Source organism: Bombus impatiens, unplaced genomic scaffold (assembly GCF_000188095.3).
Source record: "Bombus impatiens unplaced genomic scaffold, BIMP_2.2 scf_1311, whole genome shotgun sequence".
NCBI lineage: Eukaryota > Metazoa > Arthropoda > Insecta > Hymenoptera > Apidae > Bombus > Bombus impatiens.
Window position 1 is genome coordinate 11,337 of NT_177730.1, and position 27,385 is coordinate 38,721.

At 42.4% G+C, this 27,385-nt stretch overlaps 1 protein-coding gene across 2 annotated transcripts; it reads left to right on the forward strand.

Moving 5' to 3' along the window:
• Window positions 1–260: 260 nt before the first annotated feature.
• LOC100748067 (cytohesin-1) lies at window positions 261–27,354 on the forward strand. Of its 2 annotated transcripts, none has more exons than XM_012392192.3 (6): window positions 261–305; window positions 20,447–21,052; window positions 23,117–23,228; window positions 24,899–25,129; window positions 26,415–26,484; window positions 26,825–27,354. In XM_012392192.3, exons 1-6 carry the CDS (start codon window positions 276–278, stop codon window positions 26,910–26,912), a joined length of 1,137 nt encoding a protein of 378 aa, XP_012247615.1. In that variant the 5' UTR covers window positions 261–275; the 3' UTR covers window positions 26,913–27,354. The 2 variants fall into 2 exon arrangements, with proteins under 2 accessions (XP_012247615.1, XP_012247616.1); XM_012392193.3 differs by having other exon boundaries at window positions 24,902–25,129.
• The last annotated feature ends 31 nt before the right edge of the window (window positions 27,355–27,385 follow it).

The window sequence follows — 27,385 nt, forward strand, 5'->3', positions numbered from 1 at the left end:
TACTAACCGTGCGTTAGAGCCGAATGATGTGCTTACTCTCTCGCTTACGGTATAGAGACGCGCTGTTGAGTGATTCGATCGTAATCCTAAGTTTGTTAACCGATGTTCGTTTTGTTGGTTTATTACTCTGAGAAGAATGGAAGACCGTTTCGATCATTGGGTCTCCAAGAGTTGAGCGATAGAAGAAGCGCACCAGAGAATTTAACGCCGAAGGTTTAGCCCGCTTTTAGCTGCCATTTCCCAGTATGCATCGGATTGAATAGAAACCGCAGCACATGGTCAACGTCTGGCATCTCTGTTGTGCGGTAAATACCGTTGGTTAGATACAAATCTAGTCTTTGTCCGTTCTTTTTTGTTCCCTCTTCTCTCTGTTACTATACCGAGCATTTAACTTTCAAAGTAGCTCTTGTTTGCAATCTTTTAGAGAATCGTAACAAAAAATCGCGCGTTCGATTACATCAGAGTTCATTTACTATGTGCGAAACACATAATCTGGATAAACTCTGAAACTTGCGATCGTTACAAGCTTTAATAAAAAAGTATAATTAAACAATTATTCGTTAGCCATCGTAAAAGCCTAGATTAACGCTCGAGGCGATCGCTGAAAAAAACCGAGGTAAAACTTTAGCAGTCAATTTTAAAGGCTGCTTTTTGAAAAAGCGAAGATTGCACGGATGATGATGTCCAACTTAATCGAGGTTCATCCAGCCGTACAGTCAGTTACGAAGGTAAAAGGACAATCGGGAAATAAGAAAGAGAGGCAAAGCTGCGCGGACAGTATGGTAGATAAATTGGAAAACTAACCACTCAAGGCTATGTCGAGGGGAGCCAAGAAAGAAAAGAAACGAAGAGCATTCTAACAGCACGTGTCTTGCACGGCGCTTCTGATCTCGCGATTACCGTGGTGTCGTTTTTTCGCTTAGCGAACCAACCTTTCAAGGACGCGAAACAAGGCTGTTGGTCGCCAGAAAAAATAGCCGGACCTCCTTTTCCTTTCCATTTCGGAGTCGCGACGCGTAGAGGTGGCCGCTATGTAGGTCGTCAAAAAAATGGAACGAAAGTTGGTGTGGTTGACGTAAATACGCTTCCGGCCAGACAAATCGTTTTGAACCTGTATCTTTTGTATTTTTATTTGTTTTCCTCTGTTTCTTTGAAACGATGAATGGCATTCGTAGTGCGTGGGTTACGAAATTTTTATTGGATCGGTTTTTTAAGCACGAATCGTTCATTCATGCTAGTCGTGAGATTTTGTCCCTCTCCGTCTTTCGTTAATATTTCACATCGAAAAGACTCGGGTATTAAAATATATGAATATATCTTTTGACGAATGTTGGTCTTAATACGGAGAAAGTGTCGCGAAAGGACGCGATTCGCACCAGGAAATTTCCATCTCTATCGAATCCTTTGTCGTCGCCCGTTTGCTCCCTGAAGACATAAAAAAGGGAAGACTTATTCCTGTCAGAAGGATACAAAGAGAGACACGACGCTACGTTAGAGTCATCGCACTTGCCAAGGAGAAAAGAAATAATATTACGTCAAAGGATTCTATTCTTAACGCGTGGGAAGGCGTAGGCACTTCGTCATCAATCGCAAAGATATATATTACACGGCCGAAGAAAATGAGACAAGGAAGAATAAACGATCCTACAAATACTGTTAACGGAAACTAATATAATTCATATCGAAGTCGGTATGTACCAAGATCTTGAGACTCGTTGCAGATGAACTTTCAGTCCACTTTTGAGCCGTATAAGCGTGTCACGAGCCAGGTAGCCGACTCTCGTGTAACAGAAACGGTGCAGTCTCGTCTCTGGGGGTCTAAAATAAACGTGCACGAGCTATTATTGGATTAAAGCAGGACAGGAGAGGGAAGAAAGCAGAAGGAACGAGCGTCGATTGTACGAGAAGTCACATGTTTTACGAATCGCAACTGGACACGAGCACCGAGGGTGTACAGGAGATATCCCTTCTGAAATGTTGTATAAATATTAATACGGGCCCTTCAGGATCAATACACGTGAGCTAACCTAAGAATAGTGGACATTAGCATAATAATAGCTTCCGTTATTAGCGGTGAACGAATGATAATTCCAAGATAAAGACTCCTTGCTACCAGATATCGTGGTTCTTCTCTTATGATAATAGCCGGGGGATGATGGTACATCGATGTGTTCCACAATTGAATATTTATTTGTGAAATATCATTAATATCACGATATCCATATAGGCTGAACTGTGCGGAAACTTTTGTTGCAGCTGCAGCGTTAGTTTTCGTTTTGACAGAAGTTTACAGGATATTACGATGGGTTACGTCCATCATGGAGACTTAACTGGAGAGGAAAGTATAGTTCTCGAAGTCTATCCAATTAGATGCCACGTCCACCTCCGGATGAATATTCAATTTCGTCGGTATAAAATAACACAGTAGTAATTTAAATACACTATACTTTCCAAAGTTTGTCCAATTGGACGCTACGTTGACCCACCATGAATATTCAATGCCACCGCCATAAAACAACAATAACGATTCAAATACACCGAAAATAGAAAGAATAAAGGATCAAGTATGTACTACCTTCACGGTAAATTAATTATATACCCTAATAGGCACACGAATTTCGCATACACAGCCAGAGCTAATGAATATCAATAGAATCGATCTCCATAATCTACTCTCTCTTCTATGCGTCTACAAAGAAATTCCCATTGCAGCTTTACGCCCGTGGCAATCGCGAACGTATTTAGTCGTCCGATTTTAATTAATTTCTTCCATTGTCCATTGGGATTTAATTATCCTTCTGCAATAGCGGACACCCGCATTCTCCGGCATTTATTCACGCGTACGTCGTGTAATCGCGATACATGGAAATTCGACCTTTGCAGTAGGCCATACTGTAACACGCGTAACAGACACGTTCCGCATTACACGGACCACGGAGCTTAAAAAAAATTATCGAACCAAATTACTCATCCGCGAAATAAAGTTCGTTTATAAAAATTTATAAAATCCTCGTGTATCGTTGCACTTTGAAATTTACCCACCGCGTTACACCAGAGGTTGATGATAAAATTTTTCAAATTTCCAAATTTATGAATTTTGCTCGCGATAAATAATGGCTCGTGAACGGTTAGACAGAGTCACACTCGAGGAGACCACGAAACGAAGCGAAAGGAACCAATCCTGAAAGTCACCGATATCCCTTGAAACACTGGAGAACGTTGGCGAATATCCGCGAAAGTCTCTCTCGAGCGTGGAGACGCGGATTTGTACAGAAGCTGGCTGTATTTCGAGCGCGCGAGGATCGCGCCATGCAACGGAGGGGAGCGCAGAAATGTCGAGCCGCCGCATTCCAGCGACTTTTAACGACTGTAACCCTCTTTTCCTCGACGGTCGAGCCGTTAGCCACGCTCGCGGACACCGACTGAGACACTCGGCTGCTTTCCAACCTCTTTGTACCTTACCCTACGATCGCTTTAAATTTTCTTGTAATTGTCGCGATATCCTGTTCCCTTGGTTCAATGCTTGCCGGATGAGAATGGCACGCCGTGTATGGATGGGCGGATGAAGCTTGTCGTGGGTGGTTAGACCGATCGATATCGGACAATGAGTCGACTGTTGGTCTGGCTGAGTTATAATTGCGCGAAAGGGGAAAAGGAAATCGTGGAAATGTTTCGTGTGCACGTTTTCGCGGCACCTCGAGGGTGCTTGATATCTGCCAGGATGGATGTGTTAAGTAAATGTCGGCGGCCAAGCAGGTACATTGTCTGTCCGATGAACGTGATATTCGTTCCTGTTATTTCGTATGTTCCAGGGGAATCGTAATATCGAAATTCCCCATTCTTGTCATTTTTCTTTGTGCCATGGATTCTGCGTTTCGAATCTCAGACACGTTAAATCTCGTCTAGCGGTGGCAAACGAGTTTTGCGTAAAGTAACGCGACTAGTGTAATGCTAGAGCGTATCAGAGCAGCGGATATAAGGGAGGGGGGAGTGACTTGGTTCAATAAATCAGTAATCCGGACTTCCCTTGCCAGGGAATCAATGCCTCTATAATCGAAGGCTCGAGCTCTGCTGTATTCGTAGTTTGCGGAGTATAACAGAATCTCGTCCGTACGAAGAAAGAAAATCTGATTCGATGAACCGGCAATAATACGAAAATTACTTCCTCCGTTTAATCACAGAGTGGTACTTGAACAGTGTAGCGGTCGTATCGGTCTGTCAATAAAGCAGAAATTCATTTGGAAACTCCATCGACTGGTTTTCAAGGTACCACTTTAATAAACAATTGCGTCTTTGTCATAATTGCATTCGTTGATTTCGTGGAAATTGAAAAATTAGGTTCTAAAGGTAGTTGGCCAACAGGTGGGAAAGATTTGTACTCGTAGAAACAATGGTTTCTCCAGAGGACAAAAAGGAAAAGAAAAGGATAAGAATAGAGTTCGTTGATTCGCATAAAAATCGGTTGGTTTGAACGAGGTACGCGTTTTAGTCGGTTCTTTGCGAATGATCTACGCTCTCCTTTACCGGATACTCACAAAAGAAAACACATGTAGGTCAGGTCAGGCCTATCCGAATGCGTGTTACGGGCTTACCAAACGGTTAAGACAGACGTTATTAAAGATTCAGATCTTTGATGGAATCCGTCGTGCCACTTTGACTCACGCGCTACAACTCTACTTCTTGTACTTTGCTTCCGTGAGTGGCATGATTAGTTTGACACAGCAGAAAATACCGAATTCATATGTGCACGCAATATAGCCAGCGGAGAAAACTAAATTGAGCTTACAATTATTAAAAGAGATAGTTTACAGGTATTTATAAAAATCTTAAAAAGAACGTCTCCGCTTCCTAACGAAAGGAGTTTTCTTCTTCGCAAAAGAAACGCTATACGTAAACGCCAGAATGCATGGAGAATCGTAAGGGTCAGCTTTTTGTTTCTCTCCGCTTGGATTCACAGACTTGGATTCCTTTGCTTTAGGTGCTGTTTCTGACCGTGGTTGGTATCTGTTGCTAGTTTTCGTTCCCCCGAGTGCGTGGTGCGACGATGTATTTCAATTCGACGCGAAAGGAAATCGCCGCGCCGGGTCAAAATACGAGGCGATATCTGTGCGATGACTTGGGGCGGAAACCGCGCATTCCATCATCGTGTTTTACGCTCGTTGTCGTCGTGAAAAACGAACACACGGCTATCGATAGCCAGTTGCATTTATCTTCCTTTCCATGCTGTTTGCACCGTAATTCGATAGAGGTAAACTCCGTGAGTTTGAACGCTCGAGAAAAATCAGGAAGAAGGGAACGAATTTTTCACTTTATATTTGGATTAACGAATCGAATAACCGATAAGTAGATATAGGTATATCTTAGTCGTACAAAAGTTGCTGTTTAAAGGGATGTTAAGCGATCGGAGTTCCAAGAACGCGGAAGCTCGAAGCTTGCGTGTTTCTGACAGATATCTTGCTTTTCATTTTAGACGACTTAACTAGCTCAACAGGCAAGGCGAGCATTGATCTTGATGAACTGGTCGACCTAATCGAGCAGAGATACGTCTTTCGCCGCTTCTAGTAAATTTCGAGGATTATCCACGCACAAACTGCTTGAACATCGAAGCTCCAATACAAAGATAGCATTTACGTTGCAACAATAGATGGAGAAAATTTTCAGCGACATATTTTTACGCTCGACTGTCATCAATTACATTTACAATTACAATTAGTTGTTTACAGTTTTCGATAATGAAATTTTGACGAAATAAAATTCAACTTTCACGACCTTAGGATTACGGAAGATAATGTTCGAGGATCGTTTTGTTTCATGATCATGTTGTGCACCGAGTCTTCGATCAGTACATCTAACCTTTACATCGTTACTTCGTAGAAAGTAACGTTTGACTTTTTACGATAGCGTGACAATACGGTGTGCGTTCAAGGACTACAGACTGTAACAAGAGATGCACGAGAAGATACGTTATTTTCATTGTGTTTTCTCTACTGTGTTGGTGCCACGGCCAATCAAACTTCAATTTTCTAAAAGTTTCTCTCCGAGAAGTATAGTATCCATTCTTGTTGAACGCTGGTTCTGAAACTCTTTATATTCATCTTCTAAAATTTCTCCTTCAGTTTCTGTTTTCTGTCAAGCTCACAGTCTAACCGCGCATGGGTGTAACCACCCTTGGTGTAACGTTTACCCCATACACGTGCACAGGCACACGTCAAGGCAATTTACCCATTTCAGCCACTTCGCCGCGGGCACGTTTCAAACGCTTAACGGCAGAAAGGCTAACGCTAAATCATTCGTTAAAGAGTTTACGAGTGTACAAACGTTTGCAATCCTTTTCCCTTCGAGAAAGAAGCATCCGATCGAAGAACGTAAAGGCGTGTCGGAATCGATGGTCGATCGAATGAAAAAATTCCGCCAAGGAGGATCGGTAGTCGTCTTCGAGATATAAAATGCATTTACATTACAACGTTAACGTTACATCGTTAATTTAATCACGAAATCTTCTCGCACTCTTTTCATACGTCGAAGCATTTGGAACTTCCATTTCCTAGTAATGCGGCAATTTAAATACAAGGATTCTCAATTATCCAGAACAACGTGTATCGACAACGAAATCGAAACCGGTTTATCCACTCGAATCATCTTCGCAGGGATAAAAGGACGAACGAAAATTTGTTCTAGATCTCGTGCGGAGGAGGAACGAAAGATGACACAATACCTGACATCTTCTAGTGAATGAATCGAGTAAATGGAATAGTAAAATGTTCAGAAGGGGTGAGTTTCTTCGTCGAAAGGAAATGTCGTGCCAAACACGAACGCAGCTGCGTTAAATCGCTTCTCGCTTGCACCTGTGCCAATTCGACGGATATTCTAGTAGAATGTCACGAGGTCGTGCAGAGGACAAAATAGTCCGCGAAGATGTTTCGAGAGCAGACACGGCTGTCGCGTCGTTCCTTCGAAACGAATCGTATATTCGACTCGTGGAAGTTACGGGTGAATACTTTTGTGGTCATACCGAGTGCTTGATATTTTCTGCCATGTCTCGACCTTACGAGAAATTTGAAGTTGTATGCGAATTATGTAACGCGATTAGAGTCGGTTCAATTCTTACCCAGTCTTTCGTCGACGTTTCCTACGTAAAGTTTGAATACAAAGGGTCTTTCATTTCGTCCTCCAACAACAGAGGTCTCTTTTCTAACAAGAACAATTTCACTCAGTTATTTGTATTTCATCTGCACTCGATGAACAAGAGGGATACTTGCGAGGCTCTTGCGACTATTTTCTCTATTTTCTCTATACGTATACTCAAATTATTTCAGACCGATCAACCTTCGTTCATTATAAAATGGTACACAAATTCCATCTTAATGCGTGTCTAAAGCCCCATCATCGCCGTATCTCTGCCTCGTCCTTTATTATTCGTCGAATTCGAGTCCCTTATCGTTCGATCCTCCTCACTCAGTGTCTCTCATTTCTGAAGGAACATCGTTCCTCGTGGTTCACCGATGAATCGATAATTCGCGACTATCTGACTGATTCCTGAAGAAGCTTCCCATAGGAAGTAGTTCGCGCAAGGAAAACGATTTCGTTGGTTGTCCCCGGTGGAAAATAGCTGGTATTGTTTCCGACATGTCAATGGGAAGATGGGAAAAAAGACGTCCTCGATGCAGATTCCCCGAGGCCTTTGGTCACGTATTGTATACGAGAGCCTGGTACTGTTTCCTACGGCAAAAGTATCGAGGAAAATGTGAAAAAGGAGCGAGCCAGACTTCCCTTCTGGTTGTCTCACGTGTGTGTGTGTGTGTGTGTGTGTGTGTGTGTGCGGGAATCCGCTTCGACAACGGCCAAGAAACATCTTCCGGCAGACTTTTAACTGGCATGCTTTTTCGCTTTCGCAATAATCCGAACGATGCTCTGGTTTTACCGTGTACGGAACAAGAGGGATGGAAGTAACGAATATTGCGTGGAGGTACGAATTCCTCGAAACGTTGCTGCTTTTGTTTGCCGGACCTTTAGTCGTAGGCGGTAGACATTTTCTTGTATCGGACTCGGCAAGTTTGCCGAAACTAAGTTGGAAGCGGTAGCTTCGCAAATGAAAGATTGCCTCGCATTCTTGTATATCCGATTTCTCTTTTCTCGTCGTTACTTCGGTTTCGGAATGTTCAAAGGCTTACTTCACGAGCAATGTATGTGGGTAGTATTGTTAGGAAAAGTAAGCTTCGGTAATTCTACGAACAGAATTTTGTTTTCGCCATCTGGTTGGGCAGGTTCGATCGGCGTGGACACGTTTTCAACAAAAGACGGTCGAGCGAAGCTTTTCATTTCTGGACGATTAAACGAGGGCTCGTGATTAAAAGCACCGCCCTCATGTGGGTCAAGTGATCGGGTACACAGATCGAATTCGCGTTCGTGGAAAATTCCCAGGTCGCTCGATTGCGCTTTTTTCCTTTTTTTTTTTTTTCGTAACTTTACTGCAACAAAATTCGTTTCATCTAAATTCGTTTCTAACGCTGCAAGATTTTGAAAAGCTCTTTGCAACATTGTTCTAAAAGAAAAAAAGGAGAAAGGAGAGGGAAGAGTATAGAAACTATCTAGGAAAGAGGTGAAATGTAAAACAGCTTGGAAATATTTGTTCTTTTTTTTCTTTTTTTTTTCAAGTACAAGTGAAACAGTAGGTAAGAACGCAATTAGTGCAGTGCATTTAGCTGTGCAGCGAGGTTTTCCTCGGACTCTGCTCGACCGTGTTTCTTTCCCTCGAAAATGAAAGATACGGTCCGCCAAGATGAACTGTAAACACAATAAAGGAGCAAGGGAGAATAACGAGAAAATGTAAATAACGTGGTGAACGATTCGAAGCAGATGCATCCTGAGATGCAACGAAGAAGAGCAATGTGCATCGCTATGAGCACACACAGGATGCGATAAGCTATATACTCTCATTTCCTTTTCGCACAGATTGTGGAACTTCGTTACGTTCCAGGCCTGTTTGCTTTGATAACCGATTGCAGATAATAAATAATACGATTTACTGAAAAACGAAAAAAAAAATGTTTTGCTAAAAGTTAATCGCGGTAACTTCGTTTGACCTATTATTTTAATACTTTCGACACGAAAAATGACTATAAATCATCGATCGACGAGATTGTCGAGTTAGTGGGTCGTCTTTTATTTTATCTGTAAAACAAACGTCATGACTGTATCTTTCTGTTTTTGACTTATTATTCATTTAGACTTCGTACATCGATTAAGCTCGCATTTAACGTAAACATCGAGATAGAATCCTGAGAATTGCACAGCCAGACAAATTGCGATTAATCTGGCGATCAGTTGCTGCGATTAATCGAACGATCAGCTGCCTCGATTCGCGTAGCCGGCGCAACGACGTTACACGTCGTACATATGTATGTATTTCGCTCGATATTATGTAAGTGTTTATCGCGAAAACGACGATAATGCGCGCAGGCCCGCGCGAACATCGACGTTCGCGAATGATTCATCGTTTTGCGATGCTCCTCTATCTGGAAGGGACTTAAAATGCAAATTGCCATCGCATTGAGCGCGCGGTCTCGCATTGTTCGACATGGGAAAGCTGAAAGACATCGGAGTTTAATTTACAATGGTTAAATGTTGAATTCCGCGGAATAATAATGGGAAAAAGCAACGGTATTTAACAGAGCCAACCCTAGGAATTTTTCGAATTACATAAATTACTTTTACAGTTTACGTCATCCTTTTAAAATGCCATTTAAGTTATTCATTAACGTCACAGTGAATCATATTCGTTGTATTTATGTTGGAAAATTCTTTTTATCTTTTTTGAAAATTCTAAATACTCCACTGATACGAGGTAAAAGAAAAATGCTGGATAAGAGAAAGGAAATGCGAGTCGATTGCGAAGCAGGACAGTTCATAGTTCACAGAGATGGCGTCAACAAAGCTTCCTGTGTCACGACAGTAGTTGATTTACCGTGGGACGCATTGTCACGGACTGAATTAATTGACGGGGTCAGGTAAGGACTGCCGTTTGTATTTTCTGTCGATGATGACAAACACGTCTATTAGCAATGCTAACCACCATGCGACACCTTGCACGATCGCATACCTTAGCTAGAGGTTGCTCGAAGCGATATTTTCGTTGGAACGAGTGCGTTGTATATTTTATCTAACGTTCAACGACGACTTCGTTGATTTAAACGATATTTATTCTTTCGTACAAGGTGTTTTAATATTTGGAACACCGCGTATTAGCTCTATATCGTGTCTGGCAATATTCCCACAGTATCTCGTTTACGATAAAATATGGAGACCAGGAAGGAAGATAAGATTAATTTTATTTAAATTGTCGATTATCGCGAATGGATCAATGAAATCGTCCATTTGATTCCAGGAAACAATTAATTTAACGGAGATTAGTGGGAAACTAACTATCTTAGATCGTAAATTCTAAAGAGGTCTAAAGCTTTATGAGTCCATTGATCGTAAAGTTAGAAAGATCCTTGGTTGTTTCGAAGTGAACCTCCTTCGGGTCAGTGGTCTTGAAATTCCACGGTTAGGATGAAACGGATCTTGCAATTATTCTTAATCCTCGAATAAGTTATGAAAGTAACATTAAATAACGATGGTATATAACAGTGTACGTTTTTAGATGCGCTCTGCTAAAAATATTCATATAGGAACAACGAGGTAAACGTGTTGCTCTCGATTCGCTCGAAGAGAGTAATTCCTTGGGTGAAGAGGAGAGGTCATCGTATGGTTGATTAATAAAAGCTTCTATGGGGTCGATGTGTAAAAATAAAGATCACCCTCGCGAGTCGAGAAATAAATAGCGCATGCATGTCGTTTAGGTGAATCAAATGGAGTATGCTCCGCTGAACGACGAGTCCCTTTCTCTCTCTCTCTCTCTCTCTCCTCATTTGCGTGCGATTACTCGCAGTAATTTAACATGTTCGAACTAAATCGAAAGTCGATATCCCTTCGCGAATGTGAACGTTTTAAACAAGTTGGGAACAGGGGAGGAAAAAAAGAACGGGATGAAAGATTCGAACAAATCGGTGCGTTTAAAGAACATTTGACTTAAAGAGCCAGTCACCAACTGATCTAATGACGAATATAGTGCGGAGCGGTGTTATTTTAGAAACGGAGAGTCAGCCGTAAAAGTAGCAACGCGCTGCGTAACGGGGTTAACAATTACGTTGTGGCGTCTCGACAGGATTCATTAGAGTTAAGGTTAAGGTTCATTAAACTCGAACCGCGGTGAAGAAGTCCGCGGGGCGACTTTACTACTGGGAGCTTGGCAATTTTAGCGATAGCATCGTTAAACGTTCCCATGTAAATTACAATACGCGATGCGAACCCAGTGGCTGTTATGCGCGATTTCCCGCGCTGTTCTTCTAGCCTAACTGGACGTTTCTTCTCTCGTTTCGTCTAACTGCCTTCTTTTTATCTTAAGACATTCTCGGCAACACCGTCAATTCGTGTGAAAACCGAATGCGCATGCCACGCTGCGTTATTCAACTTGCAAATGTTCACTGTCTACAGTTATCGAAGCCTTCCTCAAGGCGTATTATTCATATTTCGAACTAGCGATAACTTAGAATACGTATCAGCTGCGAACATGAACCTGAAACGCTCTTTTCAAACACCCCCATCTTCTACTTCGACAAAAATTGAACATAGACGCACAGTCAATTACTTAGATTCCCCGAAACAATTTCTCCATTGAGAAGCGTTCAGCACCGGATGGCGGCGTCGAATCCAGTGGCCGCTTCATTGAGTCGCGCGCGCTTACGCCCTTGAGTCGATGTTACTCAAGGTCGAATCGGAAGGACGATCGATTTTACCGGCACAGAAGCATCGAAGCTGCAGACGGTTGGCATTTTCGCGTCTGGTCTGCGCTCGGTGTATACAACAGATACCGCGAGAGAGAGTCACGCATGTTTTCTCACGCATCGACGAGAAGATGGCGTGGAAGGACGGGGCCGCGTCGTGGCCGGATGCGGAGCCGAGAACGGACAAAAGAAACACGGCTGCATAACAGACAATACCACTCTGTGCCGGCACAGACGACCAACGTTATTGTCCGTGACTCGCGCTATATCGCCGCGACCGTCCGTTAACGAGGTCCATCGAAGACAACGAGAGCCCACTTCCGGTCTCCCTGCCTTTTTTCCTGGCTATACTGCCACGAGCAAAGAGTTCTGCGTCGCTGATGCGAACCAATCTCTTCTTCGTCTCCTTCTTCTTATATTCTTTTTTCTTTCTCGCTCCTAATTTCTTCGTTTTTTCCCCTCGAACAACCGTTTCACAAGAGGGTCGAAGACGAAGTGGACTGGGTCTCTGAAGGTTTGCGATGTTGTCAAGGAGTAACGCGATCGCCTCTTTAACGCGATGTGCGCAAGAGTACAAACTTGGCAGAAGTTTGCCTGTCTTTCGTTTGTTCAAGTCAAAGGTTTGTCGTACAGGGTGGTTGCTAGTTGTACTGCATAGTAGGATTTTAGATGCGTGATAGGTCTTGGGGCAAGTTTCCGTTTGATATTGAGGATTGGAGGTTGATAGGGTTTCGTTGAACTTCAAACGAACAATTCGATTGCTTGTTTTGTTAACGAAATATTTGTTTTGGAAAACTCCCTTAAACGATCAGTTTACTTGTGGAAAGAAAAAAGTTTCCTTGTAGCGACGCGTCCTTTCTTTTTCTATCGATTATTTCCAGCTCGTCGAATAAATTTTCTGTTAAATTGAAGATCACCCACGATTACTATTGATGTTGCAGAGTAATTAGAAGATTGTGCTTCTGTAATACGAAGCAATTAGAAAAACACCATTTGTGTGATGTGAAAACGTTAGGCGAGATAGAAATGTTATTGCTACTAATTAACTCTTGCATCGCGATTCTTATTCTCGAAGAAAAGGAAAAGTAAACTTAATTCGTCTAAATCTAGAACGGTGAACTGGGCGGAAAAAGAGTTGGCGTTAAGAACGAGCACGAAGACAGTTGGAAATACGATTAGTTTGGTGTGGCGTTGCAGAAATTTCAGACCAAGTCAAAAGGGCTGGTCTCTGTATAGGAGGGTGAAGTTCTTCTACCTTCCCTCTGGGACATTATCGCCCCTCCGATCAGCCTATCTATAGGAAAAGGGCCACACCTTCCGCAGACGTAGCAATGGCTTAACGACCGAGGCAGCCGGTCGCGTTTCTACGTCAATGTTTTCGCGCTTTAAGTCCCTGATACACCTCGATATTCATCGTTTCACCCTTTACTCGTTTCACCCTTCACCAATAATAGTTCCGGCAGTCATTTTTGGAACTATCGTGAACTATGGTTGTTGTAAGTAACAGCAGGAAATTTAATGAAAGAATTATTTGCGGACGATTTTTTAAATAGAAATTTACCATTACGCGACGTATACTTTTTACACGACAGATATTTTCTAGTCAAAAATTTAAGATTCGAAATACTTGTTTTTCTGTCCGTAATCCTTACGTACCCTTATTAACCCTTTCCGTATAGTTAAAGCCTACCATGAAGATAGGTCAGCTTGAGGGTTTCTTTTCCGCCAGTAAACATCACAAGGGTGGCTTAAATGTACAACGCCCTCCGGGTAAACGTAGATGATATATCCCTTATTTAGAATCATAGCATTCTTTTTAGATAATCAAATCTATCTAGAACGATCTAACATCTACAAAATTTTAAACTTTCCTTCTTCTTTTGTTTATTTTTTCTTCTTTTTTTTTTGTTTAAATGTTTTTAAACTTGACTCGAGTTGACCAATAACTTCCGAAAAAAGGGTCAATTTACCGGGTGGTTTCAGTGATAGTCGTATTTTTAGTTTCTTCAAAGTGGTCGTGGTAAAAATAAAAGACATGCCTCGGAGCGACGCGGTGAAATTTCTTTTTCCCTGCGAACGAACTGCCGATCGTGGAACCTGAATAACAAGTAGAGCGGCGTAAAACGCGCTTAATACGGTCGGTGTACTCAGGACAACGTCTCCGACCTCTTCCCACCTCTTTTCGATATTACCGAGGGCTGGCTGCTTCCAGGAGGGTGTATCGTGTACACAACTCCTGCTGTTCACCTTTGCACAGTTACCTTTCGCGTTCAAACAATGTTTCTTCCTAGGTTTTCTCTCTCTCATCAAATTTGTCTAATGTCTAACGCTTCGAATGGCGGGATCGACACAAAATAACATCGCGCGTTTTATCTTCCTGCTCGATATAATTAGCGCTGGTGTTAATGCAATAAGTTTGCGAGCTATGCGGCTATAATTACGTTAACATTTTAGATTACGTTTGTTGTGAAATTGTAAGTTGCAGATAGCCATCGTGGACATTAACGAATAACGAACATAGGATGTTATAGTTTACGAGATGCGACGTTTCAAGGAATAATTGATGTCGAGCTCGTTCTATCGGCTAAATATTAAAACGATGAACTAGTACACGTCAATCCTTGACATCGTAGAACGTGTAAATGTCGTTTCCAATTGATCGATTCGAAATTTTGAATATAATAATATATGAAATCACGGCGGTGATAAAAAATTGTAAACAATCGTGAGATATGTATTACGATCAAAGGCGAATAAACGGATAAAAACAGGCTAAAAAACGGATTACCTAAATTACTCTAAAGTTTTAAAAAAAAAAGAAAAATGAGTAAATACTTGCTACAAAAAATTGATGACTTGTTTTCGTGTTGGAAATCAGTAAAAAAAAAGAACAAAATAAAGTAAAATAAGATAGCAGTTGAACAAACGATTTAACTACTCGGAATATTCAAACATGAAATGCATTACGACGGTTTGTATCGTTTTCCTCGACGGGCAGAATAAATATTTTACGATCGCGTGTTCGCGTCGTTTTCCAGGGCGACACTGGCGAAGATCGCCAGGATATCGCGCGAACCACCGCGTCGTTTGCACGTATCCATCGATTTTTTCTTCCATCCTTCCATTCCCGACAAAGCCTTCGATACTCTTCACTCGTCATTTCGCGACCAAACCGACCAAGGTTTAATCTTCGTCGAGACAGAGAGGATGGATATCGAACGCTCTACAGTCTACCGGAAAGCGACCGATTGTCCCTCGCTCTTTTCAACGCGAAAGTCTCTCGCGTTTCCTTCTCCTTTTCATACGATTCTCTGCTTTCTTTGATCGAGCTTCCACGTCTACACGATGAACAACTCTGCGAAAAATATTGGAATCATTGTTTCGATGCAGGATTATATTGCGGGGGAATTGTGTGAATTGGCCGATTGTAATTGATAAGGGCGAATGTAATCGTGATTAAAGTAGTCTAATATCATTTAGGTCGTCGTAAGACGCGACACGTATATGAGACTTTTCTACAGAATTAATAGAGACTGTTTATGGTAGGTGAAAGATTATCTATTTAGACGAGGCAATTGTATGTCTCTTGGGTTAATTTTCGTACGTTTAGCTGGTTATTTAAAAGTCTAACTATTATGATTGCTCTGGGACAAAAATTCAATAGCTCTGGTTTAGACCAGACTGTTTTGTTTCGACGTTAAAATAACGTTTAATAATTCGATGTTTCAGCGTTCAATTAAATTCTTCGCGACGAAATTGCACTGTTTTCTTAGAAATCTATTCGAACATATAAAAACGCGTTTGCTCTCTTCCAGACATAGGTATCGAGTCTGACCCGATTGCATCGCGACACAGGTCGAAGATCTCTATGGATATCAAGTAAATAATTATACCTATCCGAAGCCGTTTGCTCTTCAGGGTCTTCCGTTAACACCATCACATTCGACATTCGTCGCGTAACGTAGTCTCTTCTTCATTTTTCCCAACATTAGTAGCTTTTCTCAACAACTCATATTATCCATTGTTTTACATTCGACTTACGTAAGCCTGAACGGTGCACGATTAACGTTCCACCGAACAGATCCAAAAGAATTTTCAAGAATATTTTTCTTGTCTAATTCGATTGTAATATCTCTTCTTTTCGTTTGACTCTCGATATTTGTCTAGAAACGTGACCATTGAATTATTTGAAGCGTCTGCTTCATATTTTATAAGCACAAACAAGCTTCCGTTGTATCATTCCTCCGCTAACGAAATTTCGATGTCAGGCTTTCATTGACAAGTGTCCCGCGACAAAACGGACGTTGACGTGCTCGTAAACGCGTGGAACGCGTCGTGAATGTATCCGGTTAAAAATAAACTGTACTTCCTTGGGCGTAGGGCCTCGATAAACAGCTTTTGGACGAGCTGGCTGAAAGGAAGTGGAAAATTTACTCCGGCCCCGGATTCTGATCCCCGACGAATTCTCTTTCCCCCGTTTCTATTATTCCGAGCAAACAGCGCGCTCGTTGTTTTCCTCCGTTATTACTCAATTTATTGTTTCATATTTCGGATTTATCATATTTGCGACTAATATTTGATATTAAAATGGATGCTTCTATGTACAGTATACTTACGTCGAAATGATTTCAGTAAGCAGAAATCGATACGTTTGTATAAGCAACTATACTATTTTTGTATTATTTAGTAGTCTGTTGATATTCGCATGAAATCGTAGTTTTACAAACACGACTGAAGAAATAGAGTCTAAACAGACGTCTGTTCAACAGGCATATTTTGCGTATTATGTGCGTATAGTCTTTGCGATAGACAGTGAAAATACGTCATGAAATATCGTAGGTTATTTTCGAGCGAAGAATTCTTTCTTAGTCATCGAGTTTAGTAACGTTTTCTAAACCATTATTCGAGTTTTCGGTTTGAGTCATCGTGTCTCTCGTTCAATCGTATCACGTTGGAAAATTCCTTACGATGTGGTCTAAAGTATAGAGATAGAATCTTTCGAAGCACTCAAAAATCCGATTAGCATTTGTAAAAAGGCAATCCTCGTTTCCTCTTCTGTGCACATATCACTGTAACAAATAACTTACTCAACGAGTTACTTTCTCTTAGCAAAGTTACAAAGCGATAACCAGACGTTTCAAGCGGCGGCTAACGGAAAAAGTTAATTCGCCAGTTCGATGCACCCACCTTATTAAGTAATACATTATATTATAAACACGCACAATTAAAGCCGACAGACGGCTTGTTATACCTTAGCACGCAATTACCAGCAGAACGGAAGACAATATCGCAGAATTCCTTTCGATTCGTTTCATGATCGTGAATCGAAAGTTATCGCGGAAAAAAAAGAAGAAAGAGGAATTTTCATGGATCCGCGAATAAAGATTCGCGCTCAATTAGTTTGACAATTTCTGGAAATCGGGTTAACAATTCAATGGAGGAGGGCAGAGAGCGAGATCGTTGAATAATTTCCTCGCTTAAGCATTCGAGAAATATCGCGCGGTTCTCGCGAGAAAGAAAGCCGACCCCGAACATTAATTAGGCCGGATATCCTTTTGTCGGTAATTAAGCAGAATTTATCTTTCTGCCGTACGAAAGGGCAACTTTTTCTTCCCCTTCATTTCTCCGTCTTCTTTTTTTATAACAAAAAAATCATGCTTTTTCGAAAAGTTTTCACGGTTCTTTCAAAACGGAAAAACCGGAAGATTTGTTCTCGATGGCTGTCAGAGATGCTCATTGTTTGAGCGGAATGAATCCGCGGACGCGAGAGCAAAAGGAGAATCGCTTGTTTAATAAAATCCCCGGGATTGTTACTCGTTCGAGTCTGTTGTTAATTAAAAACTTACAAGGGGTGAGCGTACCGCGAGCAAGAATTCAATGAATAGAGTATTTCGCGGGAAAATTGCATTCAGAATTTTATATTAATGTTTTCTACGCGCGATCTTCTCAGATAAAATTTCTATACCGTGCTGATCAGTTGCACGAGTAATTAAGAGTAATTTGAAAATTCATACTAAAGATTTATACGTGAACTTCGGTCGTCGTAAAAATTTCGTTTTTCAAACGTATTCATAATTGGTCGGCATTCGTGACTCACCCTACTGCGACGATATTAAATTTTGATGCAGTTGAGAAGATACTTGGCAAGATCGTGACGCCTCAAGCCATTTTCCAAGACGCGCACGCTCAATCACGCTAATGTCTTCATTTAAAACCTATTTTGATCATCTACAAAGAACTCATCTATTTCACTTCTCCTAATGAATTTCGCATGGAAATTGCTATAAGATCGTAAGATCTCGTGTCCGCTTGTACTTATCGAAACACAAATATTCAGCTTGAAAATATATCCGCAATTCTGATCAATTATTTACATAAGTTCTTTATCGAAAAACTTATCAGATTCAAGGATTCAAGATATACCGGGCAAAGGTGATCATCCTAACAAAACAGGCATTGGGTGGGCAGGCAAAATTCGCAAAGATAAAAAACTTCTGGGTGGATAAATGAAACCGAACCGATAGATTTCGAAGTTTCCTCGACACGATATCGTAATTAAGAGACGTGACTGCGTTTTTCCGGAAGTGTCTGATCCCGTATTAAAGTCGGAGGTGGTGCATTCTGGGAGGCGGCCGGGTCAAAACATAACCGTGAGACACACGTTCGCGTACGACACCGTGGAAATATTATTCCAACGTTTCTCGTTTCAATTTTTTCTCTTGTTCACCTCGACGAATGAAAATGTACGCTCGTTCCATTGTCATACTACGTACACACATCGCGGCTTCTTCTCTTTTTCCTCCTTTTTGTTCAACGTTACAAGAGATTGTGTTTCGCCTTGATTTTCGTAATTGTGATTTTCCGGCAACGCTGCAGCTTCGGTGTGGAATTATTTTCTGCCACGGGAGATCGTTGCATCGTGTTCGATGGGTAATTAAGTAGAAGAAATTGACACGTATTTCTATCCAATTCAAACGTCGGTGGGGAAAGAAAATGGGAAAGGGGAGCAAGTTCTCGTAACACATTCGATCGATCTTGTATTCTTTTGAAAGTTAAGCTGTTTTGCAACGTATTCGTTGATAAAAATCGATAAAGTCGAGCCAATTACGGTGCAACGGTCGAACGATTTTTCGCTTCTTTCGCAACGATACGGACGTATCTAACTAACAATAAGCAAAACTACTGCTTGGTCGGTCGAGCACTTTCGATGATTTCGACGTAGTTTAGCAGCTCGAAGAAGGAAACAAAAAAGGACACCGGAATCCGCGGCATGCCCTCCAAATCCGGCGCGTACAGCGGGAAATACCGCAGAAGGAAATTGCAAACGACTGGTAGAGTCAGACACTCGGCAGGAAGTCCGCGTACTGGTACTTGCGATCGCTGGTGAACTGCTTGGCGTTTACAAACCTCGAAAAAGAAGGTTGCACGATTGTTGCGTGCATTGCGACATCTGAAAGCAGAAAATCAACAAAAATGTACTTGTCATGTTTCTCTCCTGCGATATTCGTATCCTCTCCTTCTTCAAAATTGTACAGAAGATAGCAAAACGGTAGTAAATCCTACATAGCGAGATCAGGGAAACTGGTATTTCCTGCAATTTTAATCCTAAACCTTGAAACGCGAAACTCAGCGTCTTATTTGTGATTAATTCCGTAATGATAAAACCGTAGACGGTAGCTCGAACGCTACGTGGACGAGACAGATACCGCTGTGACACTCGTGACGCTTCCCTCCCGGTATTCACCCTAGGAAAGTTCTTTGCTTATCTAAATCGGAAAGACGAGACCATGTCGGATGAAGGACTTCCTTTAAACATGGGGTGCGTCCGTAGCGATGATTTTTATAAAGGGACGACAGTGAAGGAGGAGGATGGAAGTAGTAAGGCGCAAAAAATCGAAGGAGCATCAGGCAAGAACGAACTTAGAACCGTAGAAACTTGGTCGATTTTACGAAATCCTACGGTGTTTCTCGCATCGAATCTTAACGCGATATTACTACTATTTGCTGCAATGCGGTTAAACGGCCGATCGTTTGAAAGAGCCTCGAATAATGGTGGAACAAATTGTCGTTGGAATTTGATGTTAAAAGTATCGCTATAAGTAAAGATACACGAAGAAATCAACCGTAACTGTAAGTCGCAGTTGCGTTCGATTCTATCGGATTTCTTGACCTCCTTTGCAACTTTCCTACACGATGTACATATGTACCAGGTTCTTCGGGATCTTTCGTTTCCGGGCAATCTGTCCCAGCAGATCGAGTTACTTCCAAACTTCATTCGTCCCTATATCCTCGACGTCCACAGGAAAAGCTTCGCCGAGCAAATGTTTCGCTCGTCGTGGCGACTAATTCGAGCGATACTCGATCTACCTGGCATTACACGCAACATTAATCAAATGAAAGCGGAGACAGGTTAAACCTTCGATCCGCGAAGCAACCTTAGAACCTCGAAACGGCACGTTCGATTCGAACCTTCCCCCTGGCAAATCGCGTTACACCGATCGTTCGATTCGGGACGAAGAGGACGATTCAAGGGTAGATGGAAGCGTGAGTGGAGATTCGCTCGCGAGAACGAGGAAGCCGTTGTTGTGCACGTTTCGCTGACCCGTCCGTTTCTGTTGCAGCAACTGAAAGATGAGCTGGGCGAAGTGGTGGCCGAGATGGAAGCGATGGAGGGCGGTGGTCTCGCGGCCGACGAGACCAAGCCGTCGAACAAGGCGAAACAGACGTCTATCGGCCGTAAGAAGTTCAACATGGACCCTAAGAAGGGAATCGAGTACCTGATCGAGCACAATCTGCTGGCCCCGACGCCCGAGGACGTCGCCCAGTTCCTTTACAAGGGCGAGGGCCTGAACAAAACCGCGATCGGCGACTACCTGGGCGAACGACACGACTTCAACGAGAGGGTGTTGCGAGCGTTCGTCGAACTGCACGATTTTACAGACCTGATCCTGGTACAAGCTCTTCGACAGTTCCTCTGGTCGTTCAGATTACCCGGTGAGGCGCAGAAGATCGACCGGATGATGGAGTGTTTCGCGCAAAGGTACTGCCAGTTGAACCCGAATATATTCACCAACACGGACACCTGTTACGTGCTCAGCTTCGCCATCATTATGTTGAACACGTCGCTGCACAATCCGAGCGTCAAGGATAAGCCCAGCGTGGAACAGTTCATTTCCATGAACCGTGGCATCAACAATGGCGGCGACCTACCTCGCGAACTCCTTGTGGTGAGTGCAAAAGCTCGCTCTCGCTTTATCTGCGCTTCCTGTGTCATTTGTCTCTCTATGGGAACCGTTCCTCGAATCGTGTATAGCTAGCCTACAACGTCAGATCGCAGCCAGATCTTTTTGCTCGTACGACGATAAATAAAGTCATGCGATCTATGTTTAACGATAATTTACGGACTATCGACAGGGGACATTTTTTGATATTTTCTAGAATGCTCCATTATTTCTCTTCGTTGTTCGTTACAGCGTAATCGTATGAACCTCGAGCGACGATGAAAATGTAAAAGTTCCGAAGGTTAATTCGATCTTGGTTCGCTTTACTTTTCGCGTATGTGCCTCGTGATTTAATCTCGTTCCCACCTGGACTCGCAGTTTCACGTTTCGCGTTACAATTTTCGCCCGATATTCGCGAAAAATGCAAATTCTCCTTGTTCCGCAAGCCGTGCCGCGAAAACATACACGAAAGATTTCCTGCAATTAGGGCAGCGCTGTTGGTGCAACGATTTTATTACGTGTGGGCAACCGTAATGATTAGGTGGAGCTCTATCACCGCAAATAAATAAAGACGATATACACGTCGAAATTAGATCGCTATACTAAATCATCGATAATAATCGGTGCACGTTCGACGTAATTCAAAGATAGGGCGCTATGAAATTCCAATTTGTCGTTTTTCTAAAATGCTGCACGTGCCATTAGAATATCGTTCGGAATATCGAGTTGGATCGTGTTTCCGGATGAGACTTGTATATTGCTTCGGCTGACTTTAATCAGTTCTATCGATGAGGAAGCAATCTTTACGATATTGTTTGCGGTTTAACCGAGTTATTGAAACATTCTGCGTTTATTCCCGTTCCCGTTTCTGATGACGTAAAGCGTATTAATCAGAAATTTCTGGTAAATTCCTGGTAAACGTTTGCGTCACGCGTAGATTCTCGCTTGACCGATCGATTCAGTCGTCCGCTCGGAGTATCTACACGCGTTCGATAATCCAAATTCCATACGACTAGGATTTAATCGACTTATATTCCAATGAATATCGGACGATTGGCATTAAATGTTAGACGAACTGGTGCAAAAATTCCAAATTGAATAAACGAGCCGAGGATCGGTGGAGAAGGAGGCAAGTGGGTCTTAACAAACACGATAAATAACGCAATAGCGTGTGCAACAAAGGACGTACGTCATTCGCGTGCAGTGGCCGACCTTTCGTTCGTGTTATATCGTGATGCACGCGTGTTTCCATCCGCGTGATCCATGGCCAGGATATAAAGCAATTGGCGCGCTTTACAAGTCGCCTCACAACCGGCGGATCGCAGTTATTAGAATGAACCTACTGACTAACGGGGAAGTCCGTTGCGGTGATTTCTTAATGGTAGATTTATGCAAAGTGGCGCGTTGCGTTTCACCTCGTCTCACCTCGTCTAATCGACGCGTTGCCGGATCGAAAACGATTCTAGACTGGCGATCATATGCAGCTGCTCTTATGTAAGCATAGATTTACCAGTTGCAGGATATCATCGATTTTATGTATCATCTTCGACGAGCAGAATGGAATGCCGATACTGCCCCTGTACAGTACATCGTTGATTTTCTTTCGTGCCATATAAACGGAGAATAAACGTTATAGTTCTCATTTATGCTTTGGCGATAATGGTTAAAGTGGATAATGGTTGAAGTTTTGTAAAAAATGAAACGAGTAGCTTCCTTTTCTCTTCTCAGCGAGATAGTCTCTTTTGCTATTTGCATCTTCTGAAGTAAATCGATTTGTACTTATAATATTATAACGTCGAATCCTTTTTGTATAATGTTCGCAGTAAGTGTTTTCTTACGGTTGCGAGAGACGTTTAGGAAAACTAGAATTTCCACTGACGACACGTTTGGCTCGCAGAAACTCGAATTTCCTCTAGTATCTTCCTCGTTGCGTACCGTCGAGACAAGAATTATCCGAATTTTGAAACAGCAATGAGAGATACGAGATCATATCTCTTGATTTCGAACAACCAAATGATTTACTCGCAAAGATCGTATAGGTATTTTAAAAGCAGTACGTTACTTTTGCAGAGCTTATACGAAAGTATAAAGACGGAACCGTTCAAGATACCGGAAGACGACGGGAACGATCTGATGCACACGTTCTTCAACCCTGACAAGGAAGGCTGGCTCTGGAAGCAAGGTAATTCTTTCGTAGACTGTGTAACGTGCAATTCGACTTTTGACCCTTCTGACGTTTCCCTTCTCCCCTTCACCCGGTATGAATTGAAACGAGAAAACGTCTTTTGCGTGGCTGAGAGAAGGACGAAGAAAGAACGCTGCTCGAGCCATTGTTGATCGAATAATGTTGCGAATGTATCCCGGCTTGCATGCGATCCCCTTTCTTCCGGGGAATGTTACGAGTGCATGAGGATGTTAACCCTTTACAGCGGCGGATTTTTTTTTAACAAATTTTCCATCGACCTTTCTTTGCAACAGGGAGAAAGCTTTTTCTCCGGTATACAAGTAGAGAAGAGTAATCGACAGAAGATTGCATAAATAGTAAAATAGTAATTTTCGCCTAAAACGGAAAGTGATTCTAAAAATCGAGGAATGTTAAAAGAGGCTGTGTATAGTGAAAGTAACTTGTTCCTTTTCTTTAGGTAATCCTCTGTAGGTAAATTGGATTAGCGATCCACGAAGTTTCGTGCATTTGGCTTAGCGTACGATATTCCATAGATAGATAACACAGACTGGAGATGTTTCTTAGATTTTCTTAATGCCTGGAGCAGTCTGCTTACGAGGTATGAAAAATACGTTTACCTACGGAGGGTTAAGTAGACCTGTCTGCTTTTTTGTTCACGTAGAGCTTGTAGCTTTCGACACAGTAAAGTAAAGTAAATACAAGTAAAGTAATGATACGTACTGATTGATGTCGTAAAAGATACGTTTCTTGTTGCAAAGTAATCACAGGTGCAGGACTTAACGAACTTCTCACCCACTGAGAATACTTTTTACATTTCACATTGTACGTAACTTTCTGGTCTTAGAAATTTTCGTTATTATTTTATATTAATCTACATGGTAAATATTTTATATCAATCTAAACCGTTGAATCTTCTAAATTCCCAAGATCGTTGTTCGAGCTAACGCGTTCTCTATTGCCAACGTAGTTCCGCAAGTACGCGCCACCCATGGCGCGTAAAGCGATCCGGATGGTTTCCACGATGTATGCGGGTATTCAAAGGCCTACGGGACGGACAAAAATACTCGCTCGATGCATCCGTACAAGGAATCGATCGTTAATAACCAGCCATAATCAAACGATCGATTCGCGATCGAGAACAGCCCACTCTCCGTGTACAATCGAAACCAGATGAGACGATAAGGTTGTCGCTGCAAAGGGTTACAGGGACGAGTGAGAACATCCTGGAACAGCGTTTCCCAAACTGTCCGGCCACAGAGGTCGAAAGCCTCGGTCGGGCGACTCGAATATTTTCACCATTATGCCCAAGCATTCCAAAGATACTGGCGGTGATTCGAGATACGACGCGTGACTGCTGGCATTCTATGTTCAGTCGCGCTGAAACACAAAAATAGAATTTACAAATTGACGGACGTTGCCTGCCTCGTAATTACGTGTATTACGTTCATGCAAGATTTGAGGAAGAACGAAAAATGGGAAATACGTTTGGGAATCGTTGGTCCGGAAGCATTCCCCGACGACAACGAGACGAAAAACCCGTCAAAGTGTCTGTACTTTTCTTATATCGTATCGCTTTGTCCCTCTGCTGCCCTGACGGAGACAGCAGGTAAATAACGCAATTATAGTTGTGCATCGATCGTTAGCTTTTAAATCGTTGATGGTTGTTTCAGGCGGACGCTACAAGAGCTGGAAGAGACGGTGGTTCATATTAAACGACAACTGTCTGTATTACTTCGAGTACACGACCGACAAGGAGCCACGAGGCATCATTCCGCTGGAAAACATTCAGGTCAGAGAGGTGCAGGATCGGCACAAGCCGCATTGCTTCGAGCTATACGCCGCTGGCTCAGAGTTCATCAAAGCGTGCAAGACGGACAGCGAGGGAAAAGTTGTCGAAGGTACCTAACCGGGGATCCTAGATGAAAGCCTTAATTGATCGGTGCCGTGACCTACCACCACCCAATCCACTCGATTACGGCTATCAGCGCGTTTAATTACTCGAGCCTGCGCTATGCTATACTTGGACACTTTTAACAATCGTAGATTGTTGAAACTTCGATCAGCTCGGTCAAGTTACCTTTTTTTTGTACGTGGAGAAATCCTCATGGACACTCCGCTGTTGCAATAATTGCGTAACAGCAGAGTAGTGTCGGACTCTTACCGACTAAGACTCTACGATGACCATCCAACGCGTATGACAGGGGTGGTGCTCCAGCAACCACTTTTATGAATTAACTTCAGTTGCACCCCCTTCACGCGTTCTCTGTTCTAGACAGTCCTGACTATTTCCATAGCCCATATTTCCTGACTATTGAATTGGCGTTGGGGGGGGCATTACCCCTAGCGCTGTCTCTCTCCTTATTGATATTCACCGGAGGCTTGCCTTGTGTGCTTTGACCATCCAGCGCCCCAGAGGGGCCCAAAACTCCAAGTGAAAAATGGCTTCGGCGCGTCTCCTCTTGGTCAACGCCTCACGGAGCGGTCACCCATCCTAGACCGCTCCCGTGACCGCTGCTGCTTAACTTTCGTGATCGGCCGGGAACGAGTGTTTCCAGCGCGGCTAACGGCGTTGACTGCTTGTACTCGGTCAAGTCACCTGAATTTAAGCAATTTCGCTTATCTGAACGAGAGTCAATCTGTCGAGGCAGAAGAGGCGAAATAACGCGTGAAAGTCGCAAGTTGTAAACGCAGTATTACGGCACGAATTATATGACTTCGATGTAATCAATTGGTCAAGAATATAATTATAAATGAAACGTTGATGCGTTGACGTGACTTTGGTTCTTATAATGGGTTAATGATTATCCTATGCGTGGGAACCATTAAGAGAATCAGCTAAGCGAATGCACATTGTTTTTTTTAAATTACGTATCAAAAGCATTACGCTGCCTTTTCTCATGCGTAATTTCAGCGTAGGAACGAAATGATCACTTGGAGAAAAAAATGCAATTTTAAACGCACGTTGGCTTCTCTAAATTAAAACCTGGAAGAGTCAGGGAATTAATAGAGCACGAAGGATAAAGAATTCAAGTATCGGTCGGGTAAAACGTCTTTCTCGTGTGAAACGATCGAATCCTATGCGTGTTGCGTTGCCATTTAACGCAGCCCTTTTTTTTCATAGCACGTCGTCGTGCTCGCAGTAATTACACCGGAATTGTAACTGTTGTTCTTTGCTCTTTACAGGCAAACACACTGTGTACAGAATGTCTGCGGCCACGGACGAAGAGAAAGAAGAATGGATCAAATGCGTGCGGTAAGTTGTTATTCATTCTGTGAATAATTCAAAGAAGACTTCCATTTCTGACTGAGGTTAGTGCTGCTTATTTAACGCTTCCGTGAATCTTTTACTGAAAATTGTGGATGGTTTGAGTTTATATAATTTACGCTTTTAATGGTCGAGGGTTTGTAACACGATTCTTCTTCTTTTTTGTTATTAAAAGTTTTTAAGCACAAACAACTTTTACACAAACATCGCAATTAATTTTATCAGTGATTTAATAAATTCAAATATTTCTACTATCGCCTATAACGTATCTTTCGCTCGTAATGCAATCCAAATTCGCTTCTATAATTCGCAATTTTTTCAATTCTAGGCAAAGCATATCGCACAATCCCTTCTACGACATGCTTGCAGCCAGGAAAAAGAAGGCGCAAAAGACAAATGTACATTCGAAGAGTTAAACTTTACCATGGACACAGCTTCTAGAGAAGCCTGGCGAGACACAAGACTGTCTATTCACGAGCCTACGTTCCTATCAGGATCGTGAAATACAATCAAACTAATCTGTACGGAGGTCCATCCGACTGCGCTGATCTAGCAGAAGATATACAGATGTTTGCTTCACCTGTTGATGAATGTTCGTCAACGTAGTTTAAGCGACACGCAAGACACAGGGACAAATACGAAAGGAAGGGGAAAACGATGCTATTGATTGAGGATCGTTCGACATTATGTTTTGTATAAGAATTTACGCTGCGTTTTAGGGGCCTAGATGTGTATTATTTAAACAGATTTCGACGATAGACACGAAACGTTTCCCTAAAAGATGAACGAGTAGAGAGAGAGAAAGAGAGAGAGAGAGAGAAAGGGAGAGAGAGAGAGAGAGAGAGAGAGTGAGAGTGAGTGAGAGAGAGAGAGAGAGACGTTGAAAGCT